Source organism: Vombatus ursinus, unplaced genomic scaffold, assembly GCF_900497805.2.
Source record: "Vombatus ursinus unplaced genomic scaffold, bare-nosed wombat genome assembly UNPS02014951.1, whole genome shotgun sequence".
NCBI classification, from domain to species: Eukaryota; Metazoa; Chordata; class Mammalia; order Diprotodontia; family Vombatidae; genus Vombatus; species Vombatus ursinus.
In genome coordinates, this window is record NW_020954729.1 from 545083 (window position 1) to 554220 (window position 9138).

The 9138-nt window shown below is 47.8% G+C and overlaps 1 protein-coding gene across 3 annotated transcripts in view; it reads right to left on the reverse strand.

Moving 5' to 3' along the window:
- Nucleotides 1-6: 6 nt before the first annotated feature.
- NSDHL (NAD(P) dependent steroid dehydrogenase-like) overlaps nucleotides 7-9138 on the reverse strand; it is a 36318-nt gene continuing 27186 nt past the window's right edge. For all 3 annotated transcript variants that reach the window (XM_027845051.1, XM_027845052.1, XM_027845053.1), the window contains 4 exons: nucleotides 6859-6987; nucleotides 4283-4425; nucleotides 1441-1543; nucleotides 7-1148 (listed from right to left, as the gene is read on the reverse strand). In XM_027845051.1, coding sequence (XP_027700852.1) covers nucleotides 816-1148; nucleotides 1441-1543; nucleotides 4283-4425; nucleotides 6859-6987 — 708 coding nt within the window. In that variant the 3' untranslated portion in view covers nucleotides 7-815. The remainder of the gene's footprint in view (nucleotides 1149-1440; nucleotides 1544-4282; nucleotides 4426-6858; nucleotides 6988-9138) is intronic.

Below are 9138 nucleotides of genomic sequence, written 5' to 3' on the forward strand. Positions count from 1 at the left end.
TCGGGGTGGCGTGGCAGCTCAGAGAGCCCAGTAGGGGGGTGGTAGTCTGTGAACACTGAATGGGAGTGGAGGGAGAGGTCAGAGAGCACAGAATGGGAGTGGTAGTCTGAGAACACGGAATGGGGGTGGCGGGGGAGGTCAGAGAGCACAGAATGGGGGTGGTAGTCTGAGAACACGGAATGGGGGTGGCGGGGGAGGTCAGAGAGCACAGAATGAGGGTGGTGGGGCATGTCAGAGAGCACAGAAAAGGGATGGTACAGGAAATCAGAGAGTACAAAATGGAGGTGGTGCGGGTGGTCAGAACACAAAATTGAGGCAGGGATGGGTGTCAGATAGCACAAAATGGGGGGGTCAGCGGAGGCCAAAGAGCCCAGAAAGACAGTAATGGGGGAGGCTAGTGAATCCAGGATGGTGGTGGGGGAGGTCACAGAATGGTAATAAGGATGTGGGGGGGGGATGGGGTGGTCAGAGTGCAAATAACGTTGAAGGTGGGCCCAAATGACAGCACAATGGAGGAGAGGGGCAAAAGGAGAACAGAAAACTGTGGTCAGGGCAAGGGGGAGGTGGAATTGGCAGCTGCCTTATCTGAAGGAATTACAAAGGGGGCTGGTTCTTACCAAGGTCAATACTGTCCCTTCCCTCCCCCCAAGCAGTACCATTCAGAATAAGGCACCAGAAGTTCTACCCTTTTGCCAAAGAGAGAAGGCCCCAGTCCAAGAGAAACCTGTTTTTAGTAGCAGAGGCCCAAGGTGCAGGCTGGAAAAAAGAGTGAGCTATCACTTCCCCAGGGGGTATTTGCTGGGGGTGGGTGCACTTTAGTTGGCCTTGCGCAGATGGTAGAAGCTCTTCACGGTGCGCTCTACAGCATGGTCCAAGGTGACCAGTGGCTGGTAGCCCAACAGCTTCTTGGCTCGCTCACAGCTGTAATAGTGGTACGTGCCAGCCAGTGCCACTCGCATGGGTGTGAAGGTAGCCTTGACCTTGATGAGAGGACTGATCACCATGATCACCAGAGACAAGAAGAAGGCCAGGTAGTAAGCCAACCAGTAAGGGATGTGGTATTTCGGAGCCTCGTAGTTCAGGCCTGTTAGAATACGGGACAGGAAGGCCCAGAAAGGGACCGGCTCATCATTGGTGATGTGAATAGCCTGGAGAGGGAAAGAGAGAGGAAGAGAGACACAGAGAGAGAGAGAGAGAGAGAGAGAGATTAAGAGAAAGCAATACAGATGGCAGCTAGGACCAACAATTCCAATGGATTCCAGGTTCACCCAGAACTGCTTCTGCTTTAGATCACAAAACACTGTCAACAGTGTGAGGATCCTCTCTGAATGGCTACCCATCCCCAAATTCTCCATACCCCAATGCAGGCAACTTGCTTGAGAGAGGGGCCTCTGTAAGCCCAAGGCTGTCACATGAACCTTTTGGAACGAGAGTACTTACCTGTCCGCATAAGCCGGAGTCTGAGGAAAGGTGTTCTGCAGCCAAGATGTGGCCATGGACCACGTTTTCCACAAAGGTGAAATCCACTAAATTCTTCCCATTCCTGCAGGGATAAAAGGAGAAGCTTGACTTTGTATCTGGAACAGGGAACTTAAATTCAGGCCTTGAGGTGACTTTGAAGTGAGGGCCTATCAAAAGTGGGGCTGCTTTTCAGGCTCCTGGAGATGCTGCTGGATTTCTTTCCAGCAGCCCAAGGTAAGCCAAAGCTAAGGGTCTCCAGAGGCACTCCAACAAGACAGCCTGCCCAGCTGTTCTTGTAGTCCTACTGTGCTTAACTTTCTTTGTACTCTCTACTTTGAAGGAAAAGCCCCTCTCTGACATATCCCTTCCCAGACCCTGGGGGTGAAGCTGAATGGATGTTTTGCTCTTCCTTATTCCTCCCCTCCTCCCCCGCTCCCCATCAACTCTTCCTGATCCTGCAGAGAGATAGGGTGTGGCACAACATAGAGCAAGACCTAAGTTCACATCCAGCCTCAGACACTTCTTAGCTGTGTGACCCTGGGCAAGTCACTGAACCTCTGTCTCAGTTTCCTCATCTGTAAAATGGGGATAATAACAGCACCTACCTCCCAGGGTTGTCATGAGGATCAAATGAGATAATATTTGTATAGTGCTTAGCACAGGGCCTGGCACATAGTAGGTGCTTAAGACCTGCTTGTTTCCTTCTTTTCCTGTTCCCCAAATCAAGAGATGGAGCACCCGAGAGGGATAGCAATCTAAACTGGTGAAAAGAGGAGGAGGCACAGGGAGAAGACAGAGGGCTAGGGTGGAAAGAATTCAACAGAAGAAGTCAAAGGTTGGCCTCGCAGCATTAGATGTAATTGGGAGGAAAAGAAACCCACCCCCCCAAACTGGAAACAGCTGAAACATCTAACAATAGGAGAATGGTTAAATAAGTTGTCATACATTCATGCAAGGGAATACAATAAAGTAATTAAGTCAGACAAGTGTGTGGAATACAAAGAAATCTGGAGAGACTTTTATGAAATAATACAGAGCAAAAAAAAAAAAAAAAAAAAAAGGCAGGAGAAAGGAGTCAACTCGAACTGGGCCAAGGGAGAAAAAGTGAATGAGAATGAACAGACAAAGGATCCCGATGGGGACTGAAGGAAGGGACGGGGATTCATTGAAATGGAAATAGCTCCAGTTCAGCTGCTAGCATTACAGTCAGGCCTCAGTTTCTTTATCTGAAAAATGTGGGGGTTGGACTATATGACCTCCAAGGTCCCTATCAGGTCCAAAGCTGTGAGCCTACGTTCAATGTGAAGTTTTTAATAAAGCATTCAAAAAAGACACCCCCCCCCAAAAAAAAACCCCAGCCAGAGCTAAGAAGAGAAGGGAGGGTGGGGAATTTCAAAGATCTGTAATTTACAGACTTTTGGAAGTTTTGCCTATCCCTCCATGAAAATGGGCCTGTTCTCTGTGGGGGTGTACCAAACATGGTAGGCAGTGGCAAGGCTGGGGTGGGTGATATCAAAGCCCCTCTTCTGTTCTGATATCCTCTGATTCTAAGGACTGTGCATCTGTTGAGCCAGGTTCTTGGGGTGGGTTTTTTTGGGGGGGGTAAGGGGGTCCAGTGGTGATTTATTCTCATCAGTGACAATAGCACCATGATCACATTTGGATGCCACCCCCTCAGTCAGTACCTAGGGTGCTATATGAAGAAGCAGCAATACACACAAAATAAATTTCTCCTGGAAACAAGACAATTTTAAAAGCCCTCAAGGTTCTATTTTCAAAATATTTCCAAGAGGGTAAGATTCCTAGAGAATGGAGAAGATCACATATGATTAGCAAAGAACTTTTAGCAACAACGAAAAAAGGTAACTAAGAATATATCACAACTTTTGACACACCAAGCTATAAAATCTTTAGGAGAATCATTTAGGAAAGTACTGAGAGGTCATAAAACATGAGAAAGGAATACACAGACTTTCTCTTAAAAAGAAACAAAAAAAACCCAAACCAAATCCACAAAAAAAAAACAAAACAAAAAACCAACAAACACACACCAAAGACCCAAACCACTGCCCCTCCCCCCCAAAACCAAACAACTATTAAAGTTGTTTTTCTTTTAAATTAGCGTGCATTTAGTAGCTACCTTTATAGCAGGCCTTCCTCAGTGTATCACATGCAAAGGGATGCTTTGGATGATCAAATCAACGGGCCCCTTGCTCTCTTCTTCTTTTTCTATATTACTTATGCCTCCTAGGAGAGGCAGTGTTACCAGAGCAAATTAAGCACTGGCCTTGGAGTCAGGAAGACTTGGCTTGGAATCCTGCATCAGACACTTCCTAACTGCGTGATTCCAAGCCAGTCACGTTACCTCTCAGAGACCTGCTTTGGCCTCATTGGTGACAGCAAGATAACAAAGGACCAACCGGGTTGATTGAGGGACCGGATGAGAGGTCATTAGGCAATGAAAAATTTGTGGCAACTTTATTATTTAGTTATTTGTTATTCTTTATTTCAAATGTCAACTTTTATTATCCTGGGTTCCGGTACATGTAACAGATTCTAGTCTGGGCTCCTTTCCTTAGGAGCTGCAGGACTTTGAGCCTGTCACTTAAGTTTCCTAAGTTTACCCATCTGTAAAATGGGCATACTTGACTGTGCCCTAGCTATCTCACAGGGTTTTGATGAGGATTAAATACAATAATGCTGTGAAAGCACACTAAAAATTACAAAGTGTTCTGTAAGGGAAGAAAAGTGGTAGGGAGGGCAGCAAGTAGAGGTAGCAGTGATGAGGAAATATGGCGGAAGAAGCAGCCACTAAGCTTACCCAATCATAAACTTCATTCTGCCACTCCTGGCTGCCTCAACAAGGATGGGGACCAGCTGCTGGTCTCTTGGGCCAAAGATGCCATGAGGGCGGATTGCTGTGGTTAAGAAATTACTGCTGGGTTCATTGGCATTCAGCACCTCCTGGGAAAGCAAAGCAAAACATCAGAAGGCATTGACAAGGCTTAGGCTCGGTCCGCAGATCTGAAAAACTGTCAGCATCTAGCCACCATGGAAGGAGGAAGAGGCAGGCAAAAAGGCTGAAGCAGCACTGAGAGTCACCTGCAAGTCCCAAGTCAGGGAGGACAGGAGCACAAATGGGTAGAAACCAACCAGGGGAACGGTAGGTTGGGTGCTTTGGGTTCTAAAGACAGAAAAGAATCTGGGGTTCAGGTGGCCACTCGGTTGGCTCCCCAAGTCAACAATGAGGAATGGCTGCCAAACACAGGGATTTAGGACTAGTATAAATAAAGCATCCAGGCCGAGGGAAGTTCTCATTCCCCAGGTTAGAGTTTGAAAGGGATGTCAGAGAACCCTTGACAACCTGAAGGGAAAAACCAGGCAGTCTCTGGTGCCCTTGCCCTCCCCACCCCCACCCCGCCCCAGGATATTTACAAAACTACGAGAAGCTGACCCATAGCTGAAGTTTCCTTATGTTTCACAGATATCGAAGTCTTCCCTAAGTGGAGCATTTTCTGATTCAAAGAACAGGTAAAGCAGTATCACATCACATCACAGAGTGTGTCAGACTTAATGCCTGAGGACCTGGGTTCAAATCCTGCCTCTGCCACTTATGCCCAAGTGAAACATGTCTGGGCCTCAGTTTCCTCCTCTGTAAAATTAGGCAGCTGGATAAACAAGCTCAAAGGTCCCATCTAGCTCTAAATCCATGATCCCATTAAAGTCATCAGAGATTCCGGGCTACTTTGTACTTCAGCATTTACTTATCAGCTAGCCAGGCGACAAAGAAAGCAGGGCCAAAAAGGGCCCAGTTATTGTTCCTAAAAGAAATACAGCAGTCCACACCATGAGAATACAAGCAGTGGTTGTCAGCCCACACACTCCCTCACTCATACATACATCCATTCTTTCACCCTTTCCAAAGCAGGCCTTAACTGTTTTTGTGTGTGTCCTGGACCCCTCTGGCTGTCTGGTGAAGCCCCTTGACCCCTTTGAAATGCATCACATAAAACGCACAGACTTACAGAGGAAGCAATTACCCTGAAATGCAGTTATCAAAAACAAAACCCAAAAGCCCCAAGTTAAGAAGCCCTGCTCTAAAGGGAGGGCCAGGAGTAAATGCATCTTGGCCTCCAGACAGTCCTAAATAGAGAATCCTGGCTCCACCACCGTCACCGAACTAGCTGTGTGACTCTGGACAGCTTCCTGGACCTCTCTGGACCTCAGCGTCCTCTTTGGAGGAATGAGGGGATTGGACCAGATGCCCACCTCTGACCTCCTTCTAGCTCAAATCTACGCTCCTGTGGACACTACCCTTGAAAAATCACCAGCTCTCCAAGTCAGCAAGTTCCCTGTCACCAATCTTACAGAACGTCTGCCCTGTCCCCCTCCCCATCCCATGCCACCCCCCATCTTGGCTGTGAGTGGCAGATTTGATTGGGCTTTCTCAAACCCATTCTGCCAAATGGAAGCCCTAGGAGATCCTGTGAGTTGGGCATGACTTCTACTCAGCAGCATCGAGCAACATACAGAAACAAACAGGGGCCCCTCTTTCAACCCCATGGAAAAATGGGGCCCTACTAAATTTCCAATCCTTTGGCACCACCCTCATTTTTCAACAGGTTTCTGAGTCTTGTCGACAGAGGGGCGGAGCAACTCAGCTAAAGGGGCAATGTGTGCTCAAGCGTGCTCTCGATCTGGGGCACCTAGAGGGGCAGCCTCTGTGCCTGACTGCCCCAGTCAGCCCAGCCAGGCCTAGCTCTTATTTATTCCCTTTGGGAGGCTGGCCTGTCAAGTTTGCAAGTGGCTTTTTAAAAAATAAAGAGTAGAGCAAGAACCTGCTTTTCAAAATAGTACAAAGATTTTTGGGAAACTAGGAAAGGTAATTAAGTTCAAAACCGGCTGCTTACGATGACTTCACCGTCTCAAGCTGCCAGCTCCTGCTTTTGGGGAAATGTTTTATTGATACTCTTTCCCTACCTCCTGGTGACTTCCTGATGATTTGTTTCCTCCCAACCCTCTCCCGCAACCAAATCCTCCCCACTCCTAACAAAGACCAACAAGCAAGCAAAACAAATCAGCCAAGCAAGCACGGGCCAGTCCATCAGGGCTCGCCCCCACATCGGCCCCACTAGCCCATCACCTCTCTCCCTATGGGATTTCCCTTAGGAACCAAGTAAACAACTTACACGTGTTCCACATACAACTGATTTTACATTTCTTAGAGGGAGGTAGCAGTACTTGGGGGTGAGAAGTTTTACCCTGAAATCCAGAGAGCTCTAGCCCGATAACCGTCAGAGAGACTTCTCGACCAGATTAAACCTGAAGACCCCAGCCAAGCCGGGGCTTGAGCTGCTTTAAGGGGCCCTTTCTGGTGGCTCGATAGAGGGTACATACTCTCTCCTGCAAGATCTTGGTCTCAGTGTAGTAGTCGATGGGTTTCATGGCATACGGGAGGTCCTCAGTCCCATTCTTGATGTCGACGCCCTCAAAGACGACACTGGCGCTGCTGGTTAAAATGAATTTCTGCCAAGACAGAGAAGATGCTTTTTGACTGAATGAACCAGGAGTGATTCCTCCTGGAAAATTCCCATCTCCTCACTGCTTGCTCCTATAGGGCCCCAATGCTTGCCCTGGAGGCTCGAGCTCTCTTTTCACTGTGTCCCCCACCCACACACAAAGGAAACAAACCAAATGGGCAGCTGAAAGGGAACTCGTTCACCTCTAACTACATTTTGCAGATCTGTGGATTCCAGGCCCCGATCTCAGACAAGACACTCTGCCTGATTTCCCCACCTTCTAGCCTTCTGTCAATTCCACTCCCCCAGAGGTCAGCACAGTCTGCACCCACACAATGTAGCATTTCATTAGAGGTCGTCCTGTCCTGTTCTCTAATTGTTTCATGTGCCTGAGCTTTGCCTTCTCAAGCAGACTGTAATGTCCCTGCTCTTAAGAGCCAAGCCTTCTCTCGATCTCTCTCTCTCTCTCTCTCTCGCTCTGTCTCTCTCTCTCTCTCTCTCGCTCTGTCTCTCTCTCTTTCTCGCTCTCCTGTCACTGCTGCACCCCCTCCCCCGCAGTTCCCCCCTCCCCTCCTGCTCTGAGTACAGAGCAGGGGCCCGGAGTGGGCACTTAATAAACACTTGTGGGCTGGTTAATGGATACACAAGCTGCCATTAAAGGTAGAACTGCAAATCCCCCGCCCACGCTCCTTGCTGGCTCCAATCCTTTTTATTTTTTTATTTTTTTATTTTTTTTTGCTTTAAGTCCATGAAGAGGGATGGCAGTCCAGAGTCCATAGATTTTAAGCTAGAAGGGACCTCTGAGGCTATATGCTTTAGCTTTCTGATTTTACAAAGAGGAAAACTGAGGCTGAGAGAGTGTGACTGACCCAAAGTCACATAGGAAATAGCACACTTGGATCTTCTGGTTCCAAATAACAGCACTTTTTAGTCTCTTTTTAAACCCTAAGACAGTCAGAGTTTCTAGGGTTCCACCATTCTCCCCTCTTCATTGGGGTGCTCAATGGTTTTCCAGTTGGACAGAGTGTCTGGGCTTTGAGGGCTGGACCTTTGCAAAGTAGAGACACCCAAAGGGGCCGATCGGAAGCAGGCTCTCTTGCCATAAGGCCATTCACCAAGGGATGCTGGTGGGTGGCCATGGGGACTTAGTCCTCATGAGCAGGGACTATTTCATTCTTCTTACCTGTATCCCCAGTACCTAGTATAGAGCCTGGCACATTGCAGATGCTCACTAAATACTTGTGTGGTTGATTTGGAAACATCTGGGTGCATAAGAACAGGAGCTGAAACCGACCAGCTTAGTTCAAGGTATTGGATTGGGGGCAGAGGGTTTATGGAGAGGTGGAGGGAGGCATAGGCACATATAGAAATGCACAGTAGGACAAGACTGGATAATGGCAGACCTTGGTGGGAACTTAAGAGAATGGGAAAGAAAGTAGTGTGAACAGAGGCTGGGAAGATTCTTTGAAGCCAGATAAAGCCTTGGAGCCTTGAAGGCCAGTCTATCCTTTGTTTGGGTGGCAAGGGACAGGAAAAGAAATTTTTCTTTTATCAGGCAGGTGAACATTCCTGTGTATTGGTAGGATTACACTGCCATCTTAGCACAGTGCCTGGCACATAGTATGGGTACTTAATAAATGTGCAATGATTGACTGATCTGTGTGACTGAGGGAAGGAAAGGGGTGAGTCTGGTGGTAAATAGACAAGTTAAGAGGATATCACACTAGTCCAGGCAGGAGGTGGTGAGGGCCTGAGTTCTGGCTTTACTGTTCTATCTGTATGACCTTGGGCAGGTCAGTTCCCCTTTCTGTGCCTCAGTTTCCTTCCTTGTAAAAGGAGAGAATTGGACTAGAGGGCCTCGGAGGTCCCTTCCAGGTCCAAATCTATGATCCTACAAGCAATCCAATAACCATTTATTAAATTCCTACTATGTCTCAACAAGCCTTTATTAAGGACCTACTATGTGCCAGGCATTGGGCTAAGTGCTAGAGTACACCACTACAATATGTTCTTGTGTTAAGGTACGGAGGGGACCACACAAGGTTGAGATGAGATCAGACACAGTCTTCTTTTGGAGCTCACAGACTGATCTCACACACACACACACACACACACACACACACACACACACACACACACACACACACACACACACACA